The sequence below is a fragment of the Tauraco erythrolophus genome, chromosome Z, assembly GCF_009769465.1.
Source record: "Tauraco erythrolophus isolate bTauEry1 chromosome Z, bTauEry1.pri, whole genome shotgun sequence".
Lineage (NCBI taxonomy): Eukaryota > Metazoa > Chordata > Aves > Musophagiformes > Musophagidae > Tauraco > Tauraco erythrolophus.
Window position 1 is genome coordinate 32639924 of NC_141496.1, and position 27554 is coordinate 32667477.

Genomic DNA, 27554 nt, shown 5'->3' on the forward strand with positions numbered 1-27554 from the left:
CTTTGGCTTTCAGTTACAGACAGAGTGTAGAAAAGATAAGGCAAGCAATGGACCAGGCTAAGGTGATCCGTTTAGACTGTGAAACTCATCCAGTCACCAGACTGCACAGGGCTTGATTTTTACTTAGAACTTTGTCTACATTTTCACCATGATTTAATTCCTTGCTTGCTTTCCCTCAGCCGTGGTACGCCATCATCCTCAAGCTGGGACATTCAAAAAATTTTCAATGCTTTCATGTTAATTATGACTCTGAAGGCCAACAATGACATTTTGATATATATAAATAAATTTAAAAAAATATTTAGATGCTGTCATGGCCAGAAAGCATTAATTAAAACTAGAGCTCTCTTCTGTTTGTTTATAGTAATTTCAATTGAAATTTATGTGAGTCATAAAAAAGTACAACAATGTTAGCCAACATTTTGAAATGTCAGAAGCAATACTTAAAAGAGGTATTTAGAAGTCTACCTCTTAGATGTGATAGGCAGTTGTTCAAAACATTTGTGGCCAGTGTTTATTATGGAAAATGTGGCAGAGATGGCAAAGAACAAGCGAGCTAAAATTTCCCTTCTATATGTACCTTTAGCAACTGACATTGTATTTGTGTTATTTCAGTTCACATCTTTGTTACAGGGTTTGGTGTTTTTATTTCTTTTCAGGCACAACAAAATCAGAGGATCGAGCTGCTCTGTTGAAGAAGTTCAATGAACCTGGATCACAATACTTTATCTTCTTGCTGAGTACAAGGGCCGGAGGGCTAGGCTTAAATCTCCAGGCTGCTGACACTGTTATAATCTTTGATAGCGACTGGAATCCTCACCAGGTTATTTTTATTTACTTATCTTTATAAAAAGCACAAAGAATTTATGATGATTTTTTGGGCTACTTCTTCAAATTTGGGATATTACCTGGGGTGAAAGAAATAGATCCAGGTAAGTAATAAAATATTGCTTTGAGAGGAATTAGTGAGGCAAACTGCTACAATCTGTTTTGGTTTGAATCATTGAAGTAATTCTGTGTGTGTGTATGTACTTTATCTGAGTCTCAGGGAATCCTCAGAGCTAGGGGCCTTATAGACCTGCTTCATTTTTGTAAATGTACTCATTCTTTAGCCCTCAGGGCGTTAATAAGTAACTACCTAATTTTGAGTCTTCGGTAGTATTTTGGTTGCAGTGTTTTGGTAAAGGCTGTGCAGAGCACTGTCTGTCTCAGAAAATTAGCGACCGTAAAACTGCAGCAGACTTGGCCTGAGACACTGAACTTGCACTGTTGGAATGGGTACGTAGTAGATCACCAGGAAAGGAGGGTATCAGACCACTTTGGCTTATTTAGGAAAGCCAGAAGAGGTAACTGAAGTCTGTCTTTGATACTTACGGCCTTTTTCTTTTTTTTTCTAAGAATGTAAGTTAAGTATCTCTGGAAGTACATAGCTATGTGTGTTTTCAGCTATTGTGCAAATATATGCAAATCGCATCATAGTCAATGGCTGTGTGTAAGTGTTGGAAGTGAGACTGAAAGGGTTTTGTATAGAACTTTTGAGGCAGCATTCTCATAGATGCCATGGTGACCAGTTTAAAGCAAGACTTAAGAAATTGGGAACAATTATATTTATAGGTTTTAAAAGTAGCTCAGAAAGTACGTCATTCTTTGTGGTTTTAATTGTCTTTAGGTCACTTTCACAGACATGTTTAATGCAGAAGACTATATAATTCAACAGTTGGATAACAATAAATCCTTTCAGTATAGTAAAAATTCTAGAATATTTTCTGGAATATTCATTGAACAGATTGCTAAGTTACAAAATCCTAGAATCATAGAATGCTTTAGGTTGGAAAAGACCCTTAAGGTCATCAAGTCCAACCATAAATCTAACACTACTAAGTCCACCGCTAAATCATGTCCCTAAGCACCACATCCACACATCTTTTAAATACCTCCAGGGATGGTGACTCAACCATTTCCCTGGGTACCTTGTTCCAGTGCTTGGCACTCTTTTGGTGAAGAAATTTTTCCTGATATCCAACCTGAACCTCCCCTGGCACAACTTAAGGCCATTTCCTCTTGTCCTATTACTTGTTAACTGCAAGAAGAGTCTGACCCCCATCTCACTACAACCTCCATTCTGGTAGTTGTAGAGAGCCATAAGGTCTCCCACATCCTCCTTTTCTCTTGCATGCAGTTTCTCTTCTCCTGCAGATGGGAGTGATTTGTTCATTTTAATGAAAGGGATGTTGTGGGCAGGGTGAGCACTTAAAACGGCATTATTACTAGAAGTAAAAACTTCTGTTTCCTTGCTTTACCATTTTCGTGTGCTTCTGAAAATGATAAGATAAACAAATTCATAGTGTAGCTTCATCTTCACTGTTAATGCAGACTTCAAATACAGCATTAGGTTGCAGCAGCTGCATCGTATGTAGTGCTTGGGAAGGGAATTGTGGGAGGGAACAGCTAACCGGTAGCAAAAGCAAGGTGCTACACTGAAATAAGCAAACTCATTGCCTATTTTCGTTTTTTTCTCTATGTTAAGAAATACCTGTGTTGTGAGGTAGCACAAAACTGTGATAGTGTTTTGAGGTTAGGTACCCTTCCTTATCTGACTATGCTGAAATAGAAACACATCATTTATAGGAGTTAATGGATATCTCTTTTCCCTGAAGAAAACGGGTAAGATTTTGAATTAATAAAAGAAATTCTTTACCTATGACCTGCAGTGTGCTTTTTACTTCTCCAATTTCTAAGTACAATCATCTGATGAAGAAATAGTTACATTGATTCAGTCTTGTACATATGAACTTTCAATTAAGAAGATGATATTTAACCTGGTTTTACACACATATTCCAAGTTAAAAGCCAATTCAACAGATCAAATAATTCTTAGTTAACCTATTTAAGAATTAGCAGTGGCCTTTAATAGATAAGTTTATGTATGAGTTATTTACTAGTAATTTTGTTGCTTTCTTTTCCTGCAGATGAGATATTTTACTTTAGGGTTCATTCTGTCTTGGAAGGCCATGAGCTTTGATTAGAAGTGAAAAAAATAAATGCATCAGCCCTTCGAAGTTGTTGGCTTACTGCATTCACACTGTACAGAGCATGTCCATGTTTTTTTCCTTTCATTTTTCCCCTACCTGAGTCTGATGGAATTTTGGGAAAGAAAACAGTGAGGAAAGAACCACATGTATTGTGGTAGACTGTCGTTGAGTACTTGCTTTTAATACCAGAAAGAATTTGGCATTATAACCGGCAGAGAACGGTTTCTGTAGCACACTTACGATATAAATCACACTCTGTATTCTTTGCCAATAGGACTTGCAGGCCCAAGATAGAGCTCACCGAATTGGTCAGCAGAACGAAGTTCGAGTCCTGCGGCTGTGCACTGTCAACAGTGTGGAAGAGAAGATACTTGCAGCTGCGAAGTATAAGCTGAATGTAGATCAAAAAGTTATTCAGGCTGGAATGTTTGATCAGAAATCTTCAAGCCATGAAAGGAGAGCCTTCCTACAAGCTATATTGGAGCATGAAGAGGAAAATGAGGTAAGGTAGTGTTTTGCCAATGGATGCGGTCAGCACAAAGGACACAGACACCAAATTAAAGAAATTAGTTTCTTTTTACTTAAGTTTAAGGCAATAGAATAAGAAGTAAAATAAGGCAGCACGAATCAAAGGAACAAAACACAGTAATGCACTTAATCATTACAACATACGGTTAACTATAGTGATTGAGAGGTGCATCCCCTCAGTGCCTCAGTGCTTTACCATCATCCAGATCTGCAGTCACTGAGGAGCCCCAGTTGTAGTGAGGATTTGGAGAGCCTGTTCCCAGCAAGTGGGAGGTCCTATGCAGTGCGTCCACTCGTAGGTTAGGTCTCCAACGTCACTGCAAGAGGGTCCAGCTTTTTATATTGTTGAATAAACAAACTTACATAACTGCAGAAACATCTGGTTTCACTCTCCTCTTAGATCCCACCCGAAGCCTGGCCAGGGCTCAGGGTGGAACTAAGGGTGTTTCTTTATCTATTTGGCTTTGACCAAGCATCACTGAACAAGGCCAGACATCTAGTTTCATGGCCTTGATGGCCTGCCTCTAAACAAGGAAGAAAGGAAGGATAAAAATATTCTCATGACATTTCATCTTCACTGTGATGTTTTATCTAAGCTACATCGCTCGCTAATGATCACACATATTTCACTAATGATCGGATGCTGATTATTATATAACGTTTGATTGTGGGGGGTGGTGTGTTCGTCTGGAGGTCAACTTTGGTTCAAGGCCTGCTGCTCAGGCCTCAGTACTTTGGGTAGTTAGAAGTAATCAGTAGGAAGTCATAAGTTACAAAGATTGTCATCTCCTTTGAAATTAGAAATATCATTATATTCTTGCCATCCAGTCAAAGTGTCCTGGTTTCAGCTGGGACAGAGTTAGCTCTTCTTTTTAGCAGCCAGAAGAGCTCTGTGTTTTGGTTTTAGTCTGAGACTCGTTATGAGAAGAATGTTGATAGTGCACTGATGTTTATAGTTGGCACTGAGGCCTCAAGGACTTTTCAGCTGCCTTGTTTTGCCAGTGTGCAGGAGCACAACAGGCTGAGGGGGGAGCATGGCTGGGACGGAGGGTCCACGACTCTCCTTATGATTTGTGCTTAGACTTAGGATTGAGGGTCAAATCGGCCAATTAGTATTCCATATCATTGAACATCATGCCCAGTATAAAAGTGAGGGTTAGCCGAAAAGAAGGACCTTTGCTCTTCCGGGACTCTCACTCTCAGACTCTCGGAGTGCTCGCTCTCGCTCTCTTCGGGCCTCTCGCTCGTCTGGGATTACGGTGTCGGGACTTATCTGTTTCAGGATCGTTAGTCCAGGACAGGACGGGCCTTGATCAAGGGGTGGTGAGCAATTACATTGTGCGTCACTTGTTTGTATATATTATTATCATTGTACATATGTATATATTCATGTATTAGTAGCAGTAGTATTAAATTGTTCTTATCTCAACCCACGGGTCTCTTTTCCTTTTCTCCTTTAACTCCCTTCCTCATCCCTGGGGGTGAAGGAGGGTGAGTGAGTGACTGTGTGGAGTTTAGTTGCTGGAGCAGCCTAAACCATGACACAAAGAAAAAACTTAGTTTTTCTCTCTTTGTTTTTGGTCACAGTTATAGCTTATAATGTAATGGCTATGATGTACTGGTTATGATGAAATCTTAGTATAGAACTAGGCTTTGTAACTTAAACCCATTCTTCCCTTTCGTAATTTTGGCGAAGAATTGTATTCAAACAAGTGTTTTTCAAAATAGATTATAGAACATTTCCTAAATCCAGTTTGTATATTAAACTAGATGATTTGATTTTCAGACATGCTGACCAACTAGGACTACCTAGGTTCAATCGTGAAAGACTTGTGCTTCTTTTGGATCCTGGAAAGGAGTTCAGATCTGTTTTGATGTGCTTTGGGCTTAGAGCAAGCCAGAAAAATAACTGTTTCCTTCTGATGCTGTGTCCAACCTGAACTTCTAATTACCACTTCATCTTCAAGAAACAATTAGCTGTTTAAAACCAGCTGTTAAGTCTTTACTGGTAGTAGTGAGAAGTGAGGTTATAGAATCACTCTTTCAGTTTAAAGCCATTGCCCCCGGTCCTGTCACTACATGCCCTTGTAAAAAGCCCCTCTCCAGCTTTCCTGTAGGCCCCCTTCAGGTACTGGAAGACTGCTAGATGATCTCCTCTCCCCCTCTCCCCACATCTCTCAGCCTGTCTTCATAGGAGACGTGCTGCAGCCCTCAGATCATTTTTTGTGTCCCTCCTCTGGACCCACTCCAACAGGTCCATCTCTTTCTTGTTTTGGGGCCTCCAGGGCTGAACACAGTATTCCAGGTGGAGTCTCATGAGAGCAGAGCAGAGGGCCAGAATCCCCTCCCTTGACCTGCCGGCCACACTTCTTTGGATGCAGCCCAGCATACGGCTGGCCTTCTGGGCTGCAGGCACATGTTGGTGGCTCACGTTCAGCTTCTCATCAACTCCTAACAGTCAGACTGAAGCTGAAGCTTTTAAGTAAGATTTCTTTGCGAACAGCAGCTATGCAAAACTTTTCCCGAACACTGGGAATAAGAAGGATTGAATTTGCACCGTCCTGCATTGGTCAGTCATTACTTCTTCATTGCAATAACACTGGAAAAACAAAATTTGAGTATCAAATGAGAGATTGATTAAAAAAAAGTAAGTCTCTCAGTGAAGTTATTAATATCAAAGCAACTTCAACTTGCAAATACGGACTAGCACATCTAATAAAGAGATTGTTTAGTGACCACCTAGTTAAATATTCCCTTGCTGAGCATGCTTTAAACTTGCATATCAAAGCTTTTCACACTTGCATGTAGAGCACTGTATTCTATTTGTACTTTCTTAGTAGTTTTCATAAATTCAGTGTCGAAACTCCCCTTATTCTTCTTTGTTCTTTCCTCTCTTTTTGGCTTTATTTTTTCTTTCACCAGTACTAGATAAAGCAAAGAGGTAATTTCTTTGTATTTACAAAGATATATTAGCATAATAGGAATGTATGACAGGTGTTTGGAAGTAACTTGTTCATGGAGGCATTTTTTGTTGGCACTGATGTTTATGAATTTTTCTTCTGCAAGGCCTTCCTGGTTGGCAACAGGATTATTCAGACTAAACAGAGATGATGTGGACACTGTTTTTACAGCTTCTGCTGTGAGATCCTTTATTTTTTTCAGGTCACAAGTTGCTCTCTTTAAGATGATAGGAAGCATGTGAAACTTTCATGAGGGTCACATTCTTCACTGATGATAAAAGAAGTGATCTGCACTTTTTTTATCTCTGTGTGTAGCTATGTAACTTCCAATTTTTTGGAACGATGAAGGAGCACTGACTAGAATTAAGAAGAGGTAGCTCTCTATCATTTTCCCAGTTGCATTTTTCATGTTAACATTTAAATTACATGTACATTAAGGTACAGAGATGCTTATTGGGAATTGTATTAATAAGAACTGTATTTTTTTCTGAGGTACAGAAATCTTGCCAGTGGAGGGAAAATAAAGTGTGAATAAATAAAGGCCTCTTCTTTTCATTTCTAGAAAAAAGAAAGCTACAGAAGTTTTGTTTTTTGGGTGCCGTATGCAGCATTCTGTACCTCCTTTTCACTGAGTACAAAACATGAGTTTTCATGAAAAGTTCTAGGTCTGCAGCATACTGTAACATAAGTTCAGTAAGCCCTATAGTAGTTTTATTGTTTTGATTGACCTGTTGTCAGATTTGAAATGCCACATGCTTTCAAAATAATTCGGGGAGGGAAACTGAACACTGTGGGCTCTGATTATGTTAAAATAGGTATCATAGCTGTTCAGCTTTAACATTTTTAGTTGAATTCTACGGTTCCAAATTGTTTTTCCAAGGACTGTTTCTGTTTTTATAAATTATTCATTTTATCTGAAGTCAGAGGTTCACGTTTCAATTTGTAAGCAGATAATGGTCAAGAGAAAGAGGGATTCAGCAGGAATTTTTTCTGATATAATGACGTTTCATTTTTTTCATTTAACTAGAACTTTTTAATTCTCCTTGCTTTGACAGCAAAGACCTCATAATGCAGAATGGTATTTCTGAGGCAGTACTGTATAACAGCAGAACGGAAATGCATATATTTTAACTGAAGCACTAACTGTGCTTCTGACCCAGGAAAACCACAACCCAAAATTTCCTGGTTGCGCATTTACTCATTTCCTCATTCTCAATTTATGAAGGTGGTAATAAGTCCCAATAGTCTCTCTAATTACGCCTGTTTTGCGTTACTTCTGAATTGCTGAACATTTGAAAAATTTTAGTTTGATTTTGAGAGTTTCACGCGTGTTGTGACAGGAGTCAGTGCAACACTGACCTGTTGGAGGCTATTACTTCAAGCTACATGTAGCTACCTTCTAATACCTTTATCCATCTATGTAACCAGGAGGAAGATGAAGTTCCTGATGATGAGACTCTGAATCAGATGATTGCTCGACGTGAGGAGGAATTTGATCTCTTCATGGTAAGGATGATATGATCATAAACAGACTGTCTTCTCTAGTGTTTTTAACAAAGGCCTTAACCTTTTGTCACTCGAATTTTGGAAAAGTATTGGAGGAATAGGCTTTATTTACTTTCATTGTTTATCTGAGGAAAGAAGGGTAGTCTACTTAAACACAGAGTTCCTCACGTGACAGAAAGACTTCAGAGATCCTTCTGGACAGTATAGTGGAACAGTGCCAATATGGAGGAAGAGTCTGGCATGACTGGAGAAATTTACAGTGCAAAACTGATAGTCACGGTTTGGCTTGCTATTTCTACAAGACACTTTTATTTTTCAACATTTCTTCTGACTTTTGGGCTATTACACTGGCAAAGACAACTACAGAACTTAACAAGAGAGTAGCTTAGTAGACTGACAATGCTGTTTTCATTGTGAGTTAACTGGGGCTTGCTGGTGGTTTTGTCAAGGGCTCGATTAGCTGCATCTCTGCTGCTACAACTGTTGAACAGTTACCAAAGTAGCATTAGAAATGCAGACAGCTCATTGTTATTTGTACTTCCCATTTTGTTAGTGCTGCTACAACACTGATGCAATAATTACTAAAATGTCAGTATAGGCATGCCTTTTGCCTTTTAGTGTTTGTACACTGTGATGATAGCTGGAGGACCTTTGGGACTCCCTGACACAGAAACAGGAGGATACTTCAGTACTGAAGGTAAAGCATCATCCCCTCTAATTCAGTAGAGGCTGCTTTGTTCTGCAGGGTGGAGCAAGACACACGTATGTGCATGAGTGAAAGTGTATCAGGTGGTATCCACAGACACAACCCTTGAGAGGACCACAGGTTCTTACTTCCTCGCCATCTTCTGCTCAAGGATTCGTCTGTAAAACTTCGCTATTACACAAGCGTGCAGGGGTCCGATTTATCTAAGTGGCGGTTGTTCAAGTGCACAGTTGGTGAAGGCCATATTCCCTCACATGGCCATGCCTTTCGTCGTTGCCTACTTGCCAATTTAGTCTTTTGCACTGCGTTTAATGTTATCTCAGAAGAACTGGAATCCCTAAAGCTAGGCTGCACAGAAAATAAGTGCTTAAAGACATCAGTCTTTTAAAGTTTCCTTCAGTGTTTCCCGTGTAAGGATATTTACATAACAGAATCCAAGAGGTCGCCTTTTGATCTAAAACTCAAAACGAATAATTGCAGCCAAATTATTGGCTGAAAGTACCATGAGTTCTGTGAAAGTGGATTTACTACTGGAAAAAGCTTCTCACTACTTTTCTTTCAGACCCAGAGGGAATGAACTAATCCATGGATTGAAAGTGGCTGATGAATTTGTGTCTGTTTGCAGAAAATTTCTACAGCTTCATCTTTTTGGACTAAGTTTGAAGGCTATTAACAACCATTCAGTAAAATAGTTGAACAGTTGAGAGGCCTAGAGTGGAGACAGTTTGACCACTGTGTGGGCTGAATTTATGTTTTTCCTATTAATTTATATGAAAGTTGTTTTTAAGGGAGAGTAAAGAGTTAGTAGTAGGAAATAAAAATTTGAAGATGCAAAGCTAACATGCTCTGAAAGTCAGGGATTTAAAAATGCTTAAAATAGAAACAGTGAAGTTAAATAATGGCTAAGAAGTAATTTTAATTGTTAGTAAAGAATTTTTTTCATTTTAGTAAACTATTTACTAGAATCATAGAATAAGAGAATGGTTTGGGTTGGAAGAGACCTTAAAGATCATCTAGTTCCAACTCCCTTGGCATCAGCAAGAACACCTTCCACTACAGCAGGTTGCTTAAAGCCCATCCAACCTGGTCTTGAACACTTCCAGGGATGGGGCACCCACAACTTCTCTGAACAACCTGTTCTAGTGCCTCACCACCATCTGAGTGAAAAATTTCTTCCTTATATCTAATCTAAATCTCCCCTCTTTCAGTTTAAAGCCATTGCCCCTTCTTGTGTCACTACACACCCTTGTAAAAAGTCCCTCTCCAGCTTTCCTGTAGGCCCCCTTTAGGTACTAGAAGGCTGCAACAAGATCACCCTGGAGCCTTCTCTTCTCCAGGCTGAACAGCCCCAACTCTCTCAGCCTGTCTTCATAGGAGAGGTGCTCCAGCCCTCAGATCATTTTTGTGGCCCTCCTCTGGACTCGCTCCAGCAGCTCCATGTCCTGCTTGTGTTGGGGACTCCAGGGCGCAATGCAGTATTCCAGGTGGGGTCTCACAAGAGCAGAGTAGAGGGGCAGAATCACCTCCCTCGATCTGCTGCCCATGCTGCTTTGGATGCAGCCCAGGATACGGCTGGCTTTCTGGGATGCAAACAAGTTTAATTATAAAAAATTGTCTGAAAAACAAGTTTAGCAGTCATGGTTGTTTGTCTTCATTTTATCAATATCTTAGTTCTTGCATAGTCAGGTAAGGAGCATAGTTTGTATTCTCCTTACGTCAGTGATACTTGTGCCACCACCTCATTCCCGCTGTTAAGATGGTGCACATGTAATCAGTATTCAGCAAGCTGCAACATCCAAGAAAATGTGGTTTAATTTGTCCATTTAGCTAAACTTAGAGGTGTAAAAGTATGTCTTGCTTATTTAAAGTGAGCAGTTCCAAAACAGTAGACGAGAGCAGACTGGTTCCTTGAGAAGCTGTGCTATGATCACTTCTCAGGTTAGAAGTATTCTTTGGCATATTCTGAGATGCAGCTGTAGGGCTAAATACACTGTTCTGAAAGAGGATGTGTACAAGTGGACTGTGTTTCCCTGACTTTTAGAGGCTTCACATATATAACAATAGGTAAAAACTCTAGATAGCCTCAAACCTCACACTGTGCCACTTTTATATTCAGTGCAAATGGTGGCATTTCATCACATAGTGAAAAAGTTCAGAAAGTATTCAGAGAAAAGTCGATGTTTCAATGTGATCTGTACAGCTCTTGTAATTTCATAATAGTGTGCTTCAACAAGTGTTAACTTCCTGGAAAAATTTTGGAGTTAATTTTAATGTTATATTTAATGTTATATTTACTTAAATAAAGAATCCTGATGTAAAAACTACCTTTCAAGTGGAAGAGTGGCTTTCAAAGGAAAGCCTCTCACCAAAATAGGTGCCAGTTGTGCTAATACAGTTTCTCTTCTTGAATCCAAAAAGGCAATATAGCAGCAACTGAGCATATAAATTGCTGGTTTTTCACTGAGCGGCTTGGATGGGTTTTTTAAGGACTATTTTAGTTGTAATTCGGGAAGTTTTAAGATAACCATTCACAGTTCATAGGACAGCAGTGCTCTGTGTTTTCTCTAAACTGGAAGCTATAGGCCTTGAGTATGCCAACACTTCAGTTCTTCACTGTGTAAGCATAGAACTGTGTAAGCGTAGAACTTTTTCATTTCCAGCATTTAGGCATCGTTGAGGACAGTGTAAATATAATTACTTTATTAGTTAAAAGAAGATAGATCTGGGTTGGAATTATATATTTTGGTAAGACATGGGAAAATATGTCCAGAGGTTTCCCAGAGATGAAAGTGTTTTGAGTAGTATCCTGATAAAAAGCAAATGGCTGTTTGTATCTCTTACATCTCAGATTAACTGAGAGTATCTTTAATTTTCCTTCCCCAAACACTTTTATTTCTGAAAACACCTATTAAAATATACGACCTTAGCATTCAGTCTTTGTCTTAGAGGTAGAAACATGGTCATCAGGGAAAAAAATGACATTTCAGCATTCACTTCATGTACTTAATGTCGTTATAGTATGATGTCCCTGACTTCACTGAAGTTCTCTGCTAAATAATAGAGAAATGTTATCCCATCTATCCCATTTGGGCCTTCTTTCAATGCAGCTTTCTGGTTGCCAAGTTAGTAATAGACCAAGCCACATGGCTGGCTTGAATGAGACATTTTTTGAAATTAATTCAGATTGAATGAGGTGTTCTTTAAAAGGTGAAATATGGAAGTCTGCTATAAAAAAACAAAGACTAAACAGCCCATTCATCATTGTCTGAGGTAAGGAAGGATGGGAAAAACCCACATGTATAGTTGCCTCTTGAATGTAGTTGGACCTGCAGACTGAAGGCACACATCTTAACGTTCTGCTTTTCACTGAGTTTAGAAATCAAATGGGGCACCAGGCAAGATTGATGAAGACTACTTGTAAGATGCTGTGCCTGAATTAGTATTTTGGGAATGTTTGTATTTGAAAATGCCAAGATGAGGGAAGATTAACATATTAAACAGTGTCATTGTTAAGCCTCAGTTAGTAAATTTGGCTGGATTTGAGCTGCCCCTATATATACCTCTGAATTTATGCATGTCTGTGTCTTGGCTAGGGGTGTAAGAGGGTGATATGTGTAGCTGGCATCCGATACTAAGTGCAGCATCATGCACACAAGGGAGGGGTTTGCACATAATGGAGAAAGCTTTTCACATATGTTTACTGGCCAAAGCAGTAGCCTGTTCTGACGCTGCAGCCAATTCTGGTGCCAGGCTATTTGTGTTAGTTTTTCAAATATGAAATTTAAATGCTCAGTGACCACCTGTTTGTTTTCTCTGCTCAGCAGCTGATTACTGAGTGTTTAAGTACTGTATGTCTCTTCAGAAGACCTATTTGGAAAGGCTATTAGTATAATCTGATTTGGGCCACTTAGAAGAATGCAAATGAGATTCACAGGACCATAGGAGCTTAGGTCAGCATATAGTCAATACAGAGAAGTGAATGCTTCCCCGGGAGGATTATAAAGCATGTCACTGATGAGTCTACCGTAGGTCATGGGAATGTATCCTGAGTATCCATATCTGTTTTCTGAGGTAGTTGCTCACCACACTTGAAATTTATGTGATTATTTGAGTTTTGACTGGAAGTCTTAATATTACCTTCTAATATCCTTAACACTTTACCTAATCTTATCTGATATTTTCGTATGCGTTCTGATTTTTGCCTAGTACAGCAGTAAAAAAAAAAGGAAAAATTCAGTGATTTAAGCATGTGGTCTTTCCGGCACTCTTTAGGGAAGCTTTTTTCTGAATTTCTTAATTCTCTCTCTTGATTAGTTTTTTTCTAATACCAGCTTTTAAATTTTCATCTTCTGATATTCAGGCTCACACAACTAATGTTTTCGATTATTCTTTATAGTTACATAATTGTAACACCTTATGAGGATGTTGTCAATGAATGATCGGTACTTGCAGATCAGATTTATGAATACAAAGAAATCATAAAACCTGTGCAAAAAAGGAAGAGAGTTGTTTAATTAACACAATACAACAGTGTTCTTGTGATCCGCTTTGTATCACTTAGCTGCGATATTCTCTCAGTTATTTCAGTTAAAGCTAGTTCTGGAGCACTGAACTTGACTGAAAGTCAACCATCAAGTGTAGCTTCTTTTTATGTTTGCATTTTAGAAGGATTTAGAAGTGTTATGGAAGGGAAATACTTGATACTTTAAACAAAGTCCTTCACAAGTATCATTAGATAACCAGGAATCTCCATGATTCAGTTGATATTTGCCCTTAAAATTGTTTTATCCTTTCCCGACTCCCATTGTAGCGCATGGACATGGACCGTCGCAGGGAGGATGCTAGAAACCCCAAGCGTAAGCCCCGCTTGATGGAGGAGGATGAATTACCATCCTGGATTATTAAGGATGATGCTGAAGTTGAAAGGCTTACGTGTGAAGAAGAAGAAGAGAAAATATTTGGAAGAGGATCCCGTCAACGCAGGGATGTGGACTACAGTGATGCTCTCACAGAGAAGCAATGGCTGCGGGTAGGCTGTCCCTTTTTTTTTGTTGTTTGTTTTTACAGTTGTAATTTATTCATTTGTGATGAGGTTTTTTTCTTTTTGAAAACTGCACAGTTGCACAGGGAGAGCACAATGTAGTAGTTAAGGCCCAGATTTCCTTATTTAGGCCTTATACTGAATCAGGACTATGATAGCTTTCTGTTGCAACTGTTGCCATGGATCTTGACATGTTTCTTATGTCTTTAGACACTTTCATTAGTGTCATCTTTAAGTTACATGAAGAATCTTTTACAGTGGAGAATACTAGTGATCAGTGTATATTACAGCTTTCTGTGCTGCAGAAGCTTTATTTTATTGTTTTATTTTTAAGTATCTGAGCATAACCCTTTTAAGAATTTGGAAGCTCTTGCGTAAGTCTTCTTTTTCTCATGTTGTTTCTTTTCCAAGTCCTGAGCGTTTTTTGGCTCCATTGAGGTCAAAACCCTTGATAAATGATATAAGAATTTAAGACCTGAAAGTAGAGAGTCTAAACTTAATTCACACCAAATCCGTGATTTTGTTGTACTTGAGAATTCTTGCTGTTCTTCTGCAAAATACACATCTAATGAATTCTAATGCATGTGCCTTTTCAGAATAGTAGTAACAGTGGTGGTAAGGAGGTGAAGATTGATTGTTGAAAAGTCTTTTCAAAACCAGGAAATCTGATAATGTTATTATTTCCAAAAACATACAGATAAAGTATTCTATGTGCAAAACTAGTCTACATTGTTTGACAGAGCAAGTTTTGTCACAGAATAATTCCAGACTTAATGTGAACATGAATATACAGTGTAGTTTTTTGTGTATAATTTGCTGAAGACAGGTAACAATGTTTCTTACTTCAGTTACAAATGTGATGTTTGTGAGAGTGCGTTGTGCAATACTGTGCTGAGAGCTAATCCAGATTATGCCACTGGCTGTAAAGTTTAGGGGAGCAAAGGTTTGATTTATACATCAACCGTAAATCTAAGAAAGTTTATGAAACTGCAGAAGTTGATACTTGACATTTCCAAGTAGTCAGTGGAAAAAGAAGACCTAGAAACATCAACTCCGTCTGGATTCTTGAACATCTGTCCTTTCCTGTATAGTGTACAACTACTCAAGGTCGTTTTAAGATAATTATTTTTAATGATGGAAAGACTCTGGCTATGGTAATATAGAAGTTAGCTTCGGCTTGCATGTTTTGTGTCTTGAGTTGACTCTGATATTTGTGTTAAGTGCTTTACTGTCAAAAATGCAGCTGTAAAAAAAAATCATCTATCTTCCTACTCAGGGCAGAATCAGTCAGTCCTGAATCATTTGTAATAGATGTTCATCTGATCTGTTCTTCAGGGCCTTCACTAGCATTGAATTTAGAAGTCCACAGGGGAATATATTTAACTATTTGACCTTCTCTTGTATTTTATATGAATTTTCTTGTTGGATTTTAAGCTACTTACTACTTGTTCTAATCACTCTGGTCATGAAGAACAGGCTGCTACATTTTTTCAGCATTGCTTTAGGTCATAGAAGAGTTGTTAACCTTAAGAATTGACTGAACAGGGAAACAACTGCTGCTCATTCAGTCTTTACGCATAGTTCCTATTTTCTAGATCTCTTTATTGCTTTCACTGATTTCCCTTAGCTGTTCTACATGTGACTGAGGTCTTTCTGCAAGTTTGGTCAAAAGCTAGGCATCAAAATTCCAGGTGCATCCTCATTTGAATATGGAGGAAAAGTTCTTTTGTGTAACTTCTAGAATACTTACACCTCACAATCCAGTATTTCATTTTCTTAACAGTAAAGGTATTGACTCATGTTAAATTTTTGATCCAGTATAAGCCCTTAATCCTTTTCTGTGGATCTACTTCCTGGCCAGTTTTTCAGAATCATGTTTTGTATAGTCGATCTTTCCTTCCTTGTAAGACGATTTAGCATATGCTCTTTTTGAATGATATCCAAGTTTTCTTCACCAAAATTATTATGAATTTTAAGCCTGTCCTCAGGTGAACTTCTAGTCAGCTTGGTGTTCTTTGGAGATTTAGTTGGCATGCTTTCTATTGTGTCTTCCTAGAAACACTAAAACCACTGAAAAGCACTGAACCATTTGATGAAGAGCCATCTGAAAACAATTTCTTACCAGTTCTTCGTTGCCTTGATAGTAATTGTTTTCATTGTTTGCTTCTGAGACTGTTGTGTGAGGCTAGGTCAGAAACCTTGTTAGTCAAGATGATACATATGCTACTCCTTTTTCAACATGGCTTGTTACTCTGTTCAGGAAAATTGGTCTTCCTTCTCCTCCCTATTGAGTTGTTAAGCATGCTGTCACATGAGCTAAGTTAAAGCTAAGTCAGGTTGCTTCACAGTGCAGTCACTACTGTGACTCTATTGTATCCATATTTTAACTTACACTTTCAGGTGGACTTGAGAGTGTGATGAAACCCATGCAAGCATAGGAACTACTAACACTTTTTAGATTCTTATTCAGAGGAATTTTATTTATAGTGTAATACTACTTGTGCAGGTTCGGAATAAAAACTCCTGTCTGTTGGGTGGATGCTGAAATCTAAGTCAAGTTTTCTGAGTTTTTTCATGAACTTATTTTCTCTGTGTGTGTGTGTGTCTGTGTGTAAAACAGAGTTCTTTCTTTGTCGCATGGTTGGCTTCCCACCACCATTACTTTTGTGTCTTTTTTGAGAATTTAAGTGTTTGTCTTTTTCTGTAATGGTGTTTCTGGAAGACTGTAGAAAAAGTTATAATAATCTTGTACAAAATTTTCAAGGGAATCTTTTCACTATATAAACATATAAAATGTAGTAGATAGTTTATAAGCATTTGTATCTTGTGGCTTTGTCACTGTAACTTGTAAGATAACAGTATCATGCATAATGCATGCAAACTTTGAATTAATCATTTCATGTTGACTTGAATGCAGTGAACTGTTTACATCAGTAAAACTGGTAAACAGAAGAACCAGTAAATTCTGAGTTAAGAATGGTACTTGAATTCGTAAGACACCTTTTTACCTATGTTCTGTATCATGCCACCCTCCAAAGGTAACTATAGATAATTCTATTTTTGTGGCAGTGTTACAGAAGAATGAGATTTGTTTACCAGCAGCAAGGGATCCCTCTCATTTTTTCTCTTGCTGTGACTGCTGTTATAGTTCTATAGCTATCTTCTCATGGGGTTTTCTGGGGTAAAACTGCATTTCTGACTAGTTAATTGGTTTTGTAATATCAATATGCAGTCCTCCGCTGTCTCTTTTTCTTTATGTACCTTGGGGAAGTTGACTAGATCTCTTCTGAGGAGTTTTGCCTCAGTCAGCAGCCACAGCCTGGACTGTGGAGATCAGCTATCTGCTCCTTTGCAGTTAGACTCCGACTAGTCTGCTGATGCATCCAACACTGAAGAGTCTAGTTAAGGTCATGGCAGGTCCTTTGAGGATCTGTATGCATGGGTATACACTGAACAAGTACCTCAGCTCCCTCCTTGTTAGGAAGTCAAGTATAACTGAGCTTGGAAGCAGGAGACAAAATAATTACAGAAGCCAAACATATGGACATATGCCGTGTTTAGTGAGATTGTGCTGCTGCCCCGAACAACCTGTGGTTCAGTAACAGCCTCCCAGGGAAGCTGTAAGACTTAAACAGACTTCATCACTAGCTGTCGCTGCAGCCTGCTGTTCTGTAACTGTTGGCATGACAACCATATTTCCTCAAAAAAAAAAAAAAAAAAAAAGGAGGAGTTAGCTTCCTCATCTTACGAAGCATTTGCATTCTGGAAATATTTCCTGCTCTAGCAGATTCTGTCCCTGCACCACTTCTAACAAGACTGCAAAATACTTTGCTGGATCCCATGGCAGATCATTTTCTGGAGGGATCATCTGCTAAGGACTCCATTGCTTGGGGCAGGCTTCAAGAATCAGAGAATTTGTTTGAGTAGTTCCAAGACTCTTAAGATAGTTGCACCTGGATTCGGCTTCTCACTCAATCTAATCGCTGACTAGGTGACATGAATAAAGTTTTATTCCCTAGTTGTGCATAGCTTTGCATGTTGGCCAGGGATACGTATTTGAGTCCAAAATAAGCGGTGTCTCGTTTGCCTTACGCAGACATGCAAAAGTCAACTGTTGTGGACTACTTGTTTTGCTGATCTAAAAATTGTAAGTGAAATTTGAGCATTTGGTCTGTAATTAGTCAATCCTATTTAACCTCAAAGAAAACCAGTACTGGCTTTCATGCAGAATATCTGGTGAATACTGTTTAACATAATTGTGACATAAATTTTATTTGCTTTTTGGTTTATGTTTACTACTAACAAAAGTAAATATGTTGTATAACAAATCAAACTACCTAGAAGGAAAATGTTTGGCGTGTTTTCAACTGCTTTCTCCTCAGCTGGAACTTTACATAACTTTTTGATTTTACATACTCTCTAATCATCTGTTAAAAGTTAGGTCTGACTTGCTATGACAACTTGACATAAATTACTAAAAGTTTTTCAGTTAGGTTTCTGTTTTCTGAGAGAGCTTTACTTTTATGTGTACAACTTTAGAATCAATACTAAGAAGGTATTTTAAGACATGGTTTTGTAAACTGTGGTGGTGGAATTTGATATTACAGTTGTCTTCGTTAGATACTGAAATAGCTGTGTGGAAAATCAGCATTACATTCGATAATTGTTTTAGCTTCACTTTTCATCCACTAGTTTTTATTTTTAATTGTAATGGAGGTTTTTTATATAGTCTGTATTGGAGGCTCAGATTTTGTGAAGGAGGAGAAAAGAAGTAACCTTTTATCCAGTGCATGTTTATCTGCATAATTCATGTACATGATACCCCTAGTTTTCTCCCTTACTTCTCTATACCACTTGTGATTACAATTGCAAAGTTTCCCGACTTGCGGCTCAATCTGTTTAACAGTCGAGTAAGTGAGTGTTTGCCCAGGGCGTTTGAAGAAAATTGCATTTTGATCTAAACTCTGCTCTTGTAGTATTGAATTGCAGATCCAATTGAATTTGTTAAGCTGTAGGGGAAAACAAGTCACGTTTAACAGACTTTGTCACTGGAGACTTCAAAAGTCCACCGTCCCAGGGTGTTGTCTGTTTTGTTGCCAGTGATCGTCAGGATGCCCCAGGTACTATTTTTTAATGTGCAACGTGAGGCTGGTAAGTTTTATGCATGTGGAAGCTGATTTCTTGAAGAATTAGGAAGTTGGACATCACTTTAAGGCCTCATGAAGCCAAGCCATTTTTGTGTTCTGAGTGTTACTATCTATCTTTCATGCCATTTTCAGCAAATTTAGTTCGGAATCTATTTAAGAAAAAAAAAAAAAAAAAAAAGACTACTTTTTAAGTTGCATTGAAATTAAAACCAATGAAGCAGTTTAGACGAAAGGGGCTTTTCTTGGCTTTTGATATATAAGAGGGAATTTAAATGCATCTACCCGATTGATAGCTTTAGTTGTCTATTTTGGCAAGATAGGTTTGTTAGTTTATAAAGAAAAGAACCTGATTTATGCTCTGGGTATCTTTCTCAGAATCTGGAGGCAAGGTTGAGAGTATTGATATTGGAAACTAACAAAGTACTTTGAAATGCCTCTTCACTATTTGAGAGAGATTCTCAGTAAGGCAATTTTTAGTGTTCCAGAAATAGTTTTTGTGTGAGAAAGACCTCAAGTCAGGAAATCTGAACAGCTGTTTCAGACGAATACGTATCAATAAAACATCTTGCCATATTTTCATAGGATTGGTTTTTTTTTTGTCTGTGATTTTGTCTGTATAATACGTAAAGTACCATACCAAATATTAACATAGTTTTGATTGGAATTATACATATACTCTCCCTTACAAAACGTTAGAATAATAGTGTCACAGAAACACCTTTCTGTGTTTTTTAAAAGTATGTGTAGTATTGTTAACATTAGGCTAAAGTAAACTGCCTTTTCTTTGAAATAACTATACTTTTCTGACATACCAAATTTGTATAGCCTGGCAACCATGAGTTAAAACCCTGGGTTTCAGACTTTGTTATATTACTATTGTTTCAAGTTCAAAATTTTGCATGAAAAAATTAGGCCCTGTAGTTAACATGCCTGAAAAATACTCTTCTACTTCCAAAACTGAAACCCAAACAACTATTAAATATTTCACAAAATGAGAGCCTGCATTAAAAGTTTAAAACATTGCTGTTGCTAGGGGCATTTGGCAAGAGAAAGAGAAGCTGTGAGCGTTTTGATACTTGGATTCACTCTATTGCTATGTTTTCTGACATCCCTTGACAGCAATGATGACAGGGCATAAGCAGTAGGTGACCCTTTGTCACCTATCAAACTTTTGAATAGAGGCAGTAATTTTTCCTATGTTGATTCGCGTTTACAACATGGGTAAGAAGTTACTCATATCTTTCCAAGCATGTATTGTGGCCAAAGTATGTATGCACTTTGCAAAAAGAGAAGCATTTAATATTTTCCCTTGTAATAAGAAGCAAATTGAGACACCATTATTGTAAAGTGCCATTGTTTGAAGGCAGACCTGAGCAGGTGATGAGAAACGTCACACTTATGTTTTCCATGCAGCAGGCACGACAGGCAAAAGTAATCCTTTTGATGGATCAGTATGTGTACGCACAGCTCTGCAGCTTCTATAGAAACACGCAACTTAACGTCCTTTGTCTCGTCTTGTATGTGAACTAGTACGGAAGTACTAACTTAGCAAATGTGGAAGAAGAGGAAAGTTTCAGACTGAACTTCTCAAAAATTGCTTAGCCTGTCCTTAGTCATGTCATGAGTGGAAGGCCTTAGGCAGTCAGCTTCCTGAGTCATTCTGAGGTACTCTGCTTGATGAGTAGAATGACGTTACTTCCTTACTCTAGCAGTGGAATTTTAACTTCAAAAAAGGAAAATCATAAGCCCGTAATTTCATCCTGTACTCTGAAATTTTCAAGTTTGAATTGTTACAAATTACGGTTTAATGGATGTCCCTTACATATACAACCAACAATGTAATAAAATGTTTTTAGCTGGATTTCATACTCAGAACCATAGAACTTTGTTGCTCCTTACAGCCTTGCTTTAGTTTTTCATATATGCCTTTATACTACATTACACATTATTCTGAGAAACTTCACTTCCTCTTAAGCCTCATTGCCTTTACAAAAATCTTCCCCATGTTCTTCAGTTAGCCTTTGCTTAGGTAGTAGTTTTTGCTTGTCAGACTGTGATTTGCTTTGCAGTTTATCCCAGATGACCAAAATGGCCTTCTAGGCAAATACTGTTCGTGTTAGATTTTTACTTTTAGGGTGATATGCATATTAAAGGGTCAAGCTCTACTGTAAGTCCTGCTACGGCCTGATAACTGCAACTTTAGAAGCAGCTTGAAAACACGGAACTGGCTGCATCGCTGCTCAAAGTTAGCCTCACAAAATACTGTTTTGTTATAAAATACATAAAGGATACATATAACTTAGCTTTCTCAGCAAGTTGTCCAAAGTTTGGCTTAGTTTCATTTCATACTATCTTCCTCCAAATTCTGTGAAGTTATTCAAAAACTATATTGGAATTGTCTTAAAGGTCTAGCTTCTACTGTTTATTCCTTAAACACACTCTATGAGTAAAATATTTTCCTCTATCGGCATAGGAAGCAAATAATCTAATCTCTTGCCATTCTTTTTCTCATCTCATACTATCTTTACATTGCATGCTTCCAGTTCTTGATTGCCTCAGAGTACCTGCAGTAATAGTGAGAGATCTCTGTAACCAGTTTCCCATGCTATTGGAAAAATTATTAAGCCATTTTCTGTGAATAAGTAGATATGAGAGATCCTATAAGCATCTACTGACAAATAATGAAACTATAATGGTTTCTGAAAGCTGTTCTCTTTTTTTTTTCATGATATTTGTTTTATGCAAGATATCTGTTCTGTTCTGTTTTGAATTTGTTATCTCCATTTTGCTCCCATTTGGTTATCTTCCACATTTTAAACTTGGAATAAAAAACATCTGTTTGAGAATATGTGAATCGACTTAAATATAAGGGAGAAGGAGAACATACGAAGGAAAGTACTTAATGGTGTGACTGTTGGCAGAAGCTGAGTTTACTTTGACATGCATAAAAATGCCAAGTTAGGCTTTGTACTCTAAGCTTGTATCATCACTAGGAACAGTAATGTTTCGGGTCACACATAAAATTTATGCTCACCTGTAAAACAGAAGCCTTTTGTTAATCTGTTGATGAAAAAGAAAACACTTTCAATATTTTTCTTAGCAATTAGATGGCATCACTTGGGAGCCAAATAATTCACTTATTCTAAGGCTAGAGATTTGGCTTCAAAATGAGTGATTTCACACTGAAAATCTGCTAATCATCCCTTTGTGTTAAAGTCCTCAGCTGTGTTGTTTACATAGTAGGAGAAAAGGCAGCTTTTTCTTTATAGGAACCTTTCTGTTAGGATATGGTATCCTGCTGTTGGGTGTGTTGAAGAACGAGAGTAGGTCCTGTCTATTTACCTTTATCTAGTGCTTAGAATAGTCAAATTTATTTTTACCATGGAAAAATTATCTGTCACTGCAAGTGTTAGCTAGATTCACTGGAAGCAAATGTGATTCCAGAAAGACCAAGACTACAGTTTCTTTCCAAAGGACTGATCTGGTGAGGGTATAAACCCTGTCTTTATACCAGATATCTTTCTGATTTAATTAGTAGGGTCTCAGAAGAAAAGGGAGGCAATGGTCTTTGAATGAAGTTACCAGAAATACTACTAAATTGTCTTAAACTTTGTTCATAAGTTCTAAACAAATTAATCAATTGTTTTAGCGAATCATTAAAAGTAGAAGAAAAAATTAATCTCAGAAGGCCAATAGAGTGATAACATCCCTCCAGTAAAAGATTTGTTTTAGACCAAAGAAGGAAGATCTGGAAGTGAAACCCATAGTGCAAACTAAGCCGTAACAACCTCAACTTTATTTTTCTTGTAAACTGAGATGCCAAGGAAAACAGAACACCTCCTGTTGTAGAACGCAAAAATGTTATGCTGTTGACTAAATTCCAAGCTTGTTATTTTAAAGAAATTTAGGAAAAAGTGAGAAAAGTAATCTCTCCCACCTCCCCCTAGCACCCCTCAGAAAAGGTAGTTTTCTCATGCAATTAATTTTTCTTGCCCCCTCTCCTAGGGAATATAATGTATTGGGTTAAGAAAAAAAGCATAACTGGAGTACCGATTGTCTCACAAAACCTTTGTCAGTGTACTGTCCTCTACACTGCTGAAGTAGGCTTCCATGAGTCAGAATTCTGTATAAGTCAGGTAGAAAATATTCATTAAAAAACAAACAAACAAACAAACAAACAAAAACAAACAAACAAAAAACACCACACCCTTCCCCTTCCATTCTTCCTCACTGAAAAAAACAGGCAATAAATGCTCCAGAATCCTGTCCATGCAACAAACATACTCATCTCCATCATACTGAACAAGACAAAGGGGAAAAAAAAACGAGGCATCTCTGTCATAATAGATTTTACTTCAGGATGGATTGCTTCTGGATTTGAAGCCAGGAAACATGTATCTTCCATCAACTGTTTTTCAGTGCTGGGGAAAATTGCATGTAATAGATCATTCACAAATGGAAAGACTGCAGCAGGTACCAAGGAAGATTTGTTGGCAGTCAGAGCTCTCTTTCCTAAACAGCACCCTTCTGTGAAATAAAATGCTTCCTACTCGAGTTCCTGTCAGAAGTTTTCCTGCATTTCCTGTTCATCCATTTTACTTCAGCAAGCCTTTGGCACCTGTTGCCACCTGTTGCCACCTGCATCAAAAAAATCCAAACTTTTACTGTCCTTATCAAGCTTGTTGAGAGGTTCTTACAATTCATCTTTGTTTTTTTATCTGATTTGCTTCTGGCAAGGGAGACTTGAAGAAATCAGGATCTTCTGTACAGAAGAAAAAGTGAAGCAACTCACGACTGAATAGTGTTATTTATAAATCTTGTAGACAAAAGTGAATGTTCAAAAGTAAATTGCCATTTTTATACATCTCAATTATATCAACTGAATAGTATCTTCATGTATACTAAATGCATATAAAACAATTGTTCATTTTCTCCAGACAAGTTAAAAAGCAAGTATGTATAGAAAAAAACTTATATTAACTTAAAAAAACACACACACCATGACTTAATCATAGTTATTTCCTGTTTTGTTGTGGTTTAGTTATTTGAGTTACAATTACAAACTAAATTAATTCAGCTAAATCAGTCTTGAAAGATGGCTTTGGTCACATTAAGTGTATTCCTTTACAACTGTGAGGTTGTAAAGCTTATTTTTTTCCCCACAGATTTGCCTGCAGTATTTTCATAAGTGGTAGTCTCACAGTGTCTCTCAAGTTAGTTACATCTCATTCAGTCCGTACATACTGCTTCTAAGCATACTTCCAAAAATACCTGCAACTATTTCCAATGCTAGTGTGTTAATGTTTACTCTTTTGAGTCATCAATATGCTGTAAAGTTCTGAGCAATCTGAAGGCAATCTGAAAAACACAGGACACCATCTAGTTCAGAACTGCTATTATAACATCCCTTTCAGAATATGTTTGTTTATCATCTGGCAAATTTCATGTGCAGTATTTCACAAATATTGTCCTCCAGTCTTGAATAAGAGAGTTTTTTCACTGTGTTTAGAAACAGACTATCACTCCAAGTGATGAGTTGTTTAGCAGGTGATCTAGCTTTCTAAAAAGAAGGGGAGAAGACTTGGGAAACAAACAAACAAACAAAAAAACCACCACAACAAAACAGTTCAGTGATAAAGAGTAAGGGGTTGATATCAATAGCTTCTGGTATAGAATTTGTTTGGATGTTTTTTCCCTCTGCTTCTGCTGCTTGGTCAAACTTGGTCAAGAGACTGTTCAAATTAAATGTTCTTAACAAGACATAAAGCACAGCTGTATGTCAAATGGGAGAGGTAAATTGCACTTTTGAAAACTGCAGAAGACAATTAGAGTTCTGTAGATCTTTTAAGAGTGTGGCTGAGTAGCTGTAGACCACAGAACAGTCATGATTTTTGGTAGTTCCGCATTCATTGTTGTCTTATACTGAGTATATATGTTCTCAGTGCTCTGATTGGTTAAGCAAAGCATCTCTATAGTCAGCATGATACAGTTGTTTGTTTTTATTATCCAGTTCCTTTCCCCACAATGGAGCACTTTACCTGTGCTCCCTGAGCAGACTGTGGGTCCTGTTAGCATTGGTAGTTATTGTACTCCTCAGTCTCTTTGTCCCCAAAGTTCGTGAAAAGCTCATAGGTGCAAAAACAGTTTGGGTCGTTTCATTTAAAATCATTGTTTGCCTTTTGAGGGAGAGAGGAATGAGACTAATTATTGATTTTTTTTTTTTTCAATAGATTTCAGTTTTGAACACAAGAAAATTTATGTCCTTGCCAATTTAGTTTGCTGTATCTTGGTGCAAGTTTATTGGTGCTGACTCTGCATGATGCTTTACTGAGTAATTGTCACATTAAAGATTAAGCTTAAGATATTTTAAATTAATATTAAATATTAGGATATTTTATCTGAAATATTTTTCTCCAGACAGAAGGAAAACACCAAAGATAAAAGCTTTGACTCTATAAATATTTTAAATAGATACCTTTTTTTTTTAAAAATGTTATACTCTGTTGCTTTGATTGAGAACCATTTGTCTTTAAAGCTAAGTGTATTCTTGCATGGTTCATTCAGATCTTTTTGGCATGAGTCGAAATCATCAAAAAATCATCAAAATGCAAGGAAAAACTATTTGTGATTTGCATTACTGTTTTCCTTAATGTCTCATTAAATATAGGCACCTGGAGTTTCTGTGCAAATAATTGCACAACTATTAATAGTTTTCAGCTGCAAAACAGAAAACAATCTTATCTTCTCCTGCTTCTCAAAAAGAAGCAATGTGAAGATTCAGACCCTGACTCATGGCCATACGGCTGAAGGACTCAGTTTTCTTATTTTGTGGACGTTCAGCATATCTGAGAAGATTGTTACTAGGTCATGTGTTTTTACAATAATTGAATTTTGTTTGCTTTTTTTTAAAAAAAAACAATACTTTTGGTTTTACTTAAGTGCTGGATGGAGGCTTTTTGGAATATTCCTTCTCCTGTGAAGGAGAACGAGTCAGCAGTGAAAGCAAAGGAAAACTAATTCTTTGCCTTTGGCAGATTTTAATCCATACTCTGTTTTAGTATAGTGCCAGCAAAACTGGTCTGGTAGTTCTGTTGTGCAGCACTATCCAGCAAGGAGAGGAAATTCAGTTAAAATAACTCTTCATCAACCTTATAATTATCTTCAAGTATTTAGTCATTGCACTGTTGATAGAATATCTTACAGCCTTTCATCTATTGTTGAGTATTGTGGCGCTCTTCTTCACAGTCTTTACCTGTAATATGCTGACCTCTGTGCTGCAGCATAGCAAGAGATAATTAGTGACAATGTAAGGAAACTTGCACTAGAGAGCCAAGAAATAATTCTGAAGTGTGGAAATTAGAAACAGTTCCAGGAGTGTCACTGTTGAGAAACTAAGCAGGAGAATTGGATTTTGAAGAGATCTTTTGGAGAAGATGAACTTCAGGCTGGAATGTTGAAGTCTTCACCAATTGTCAGATATCATTCAAGAACAAATATGTAAAAAAGGGTTAGGATTTCAAATAGAGCAAGACTGAAAAAAGAAATGGAATTTCTCTTGGAATGTTGGTATAGAACTTGAAGGATTACGCTGAAGAGAGAAAGAAATTGGTAGTCGACATTTTAGTGCTTTTGATGTTTGTTATTAGCCTTTTGTAGGGTTCTTTTACTTCTTTCTTCTCTTCCAAATTGGTAAATGGGAACTTCGTTTTGCAAGGCAGTCATCAGTTTTTCATTACTGCATTACTGACGTGTATTTTGGTTTTAAGTGCTTAACAGCCCTTAAGCTTAGTGCCTTTTGGCCAGTAGTCAGTACCATGCCCAGGTGAGTTATTTGTTGTTCCTGGAAAAGCTAATTCTTTTGGAAACTTTGTGTGATTGGGTTAGTATTTAAGCTCAGGCAGTTGGGAAGCTGACTTCTTTTTGTGTTTGCTTATGGTTTATATGCTTCCTATGGAAACACAGAGTTTAACTGGTATGATAGTAAATCTGTTCGCATGGTGACGTTAGTGACAAGAGCTCTCTTCTAACTTTGCAGGTTGGAGAGACACAGGGCATTGATATCTGAAGGAAAGAGGGCAAGCTATCTTAATGTTCGTTTCATTAAGATAAAATCAGAGAAGGATGCAGGAAGAGGTCTCATGTTCTGTGCCCATTTCCCATTTGATCTGAACATATTTTCAGCATTATCAAATAGACTTTATTACATGGGTCCCTACCACTTTTGGTTTGTATGTACAGTTTCTTTAACTGTGAGTAGTAGCAATAGCTTTCATTATGGCTTAACTTTCTCGTAACAATATTATAGTTACCTCAATCAAAGGAAAAATAACTATGTCTTACAATGTTGTGTCATCTACATATTAGCGACAGCCCTCAGACGTGAAAACTCATTTTATGCCGAGCAGCATCATTGATTCACTGTGTGACCACACTTGAGTTACCTGATTCCTGTAAAATGAATTTAAAACTAGTACAAGACTAACAGAGAGTGTTGACTTGCAGAAGCAGTTGTGACACAAAACTCAGAGCTGTAGCTCTTAGTGTTAATTTGGGTCCGTAATTCTTAAGTGGAAAAGTGTTCAGTTCTGGTGCTGTGTCATGCTCTCAGGAAGTTAAGAATGCGTCCATAAGGTC

At 37.6% G+C, this 27554-nt stretch overlaps 1 protein-coding gene across 3 annotated transcripts in view; it reads left to right on the forward strand.

Annotated features, from left to right (window-relative positions):
* Window positions 1-27554, forward strand: part of SMARCA2 (SWI/SNF related BAF chromatin remodeling complex subunit ATPase 2) — a 126578-nt gene that overhangs the window by 71683 nt on the left and 27341 nt on the right. For all 3 annotated transcript variants that reach the window (XM_086628695.1, XM_086628697.1, XM_086628696.1), the window contains exons 25-28: window positions 660-823; window positions 3307-3534; window positions 7949-8026; window positions 13543-13761. In XM_086628695.1, the coding sequence (XP_086484821.1) occupies window positions 660-823; window positions 3307-3534; window positions 7949-8026; window positions 13543-13761 (689 nt within the window). The remainder of the gene's footprint in view (window positions 1-659; window positions 824-3306; window positions 3535-7948; window positions 8027-13542; window positions 13762-27554) is intronic.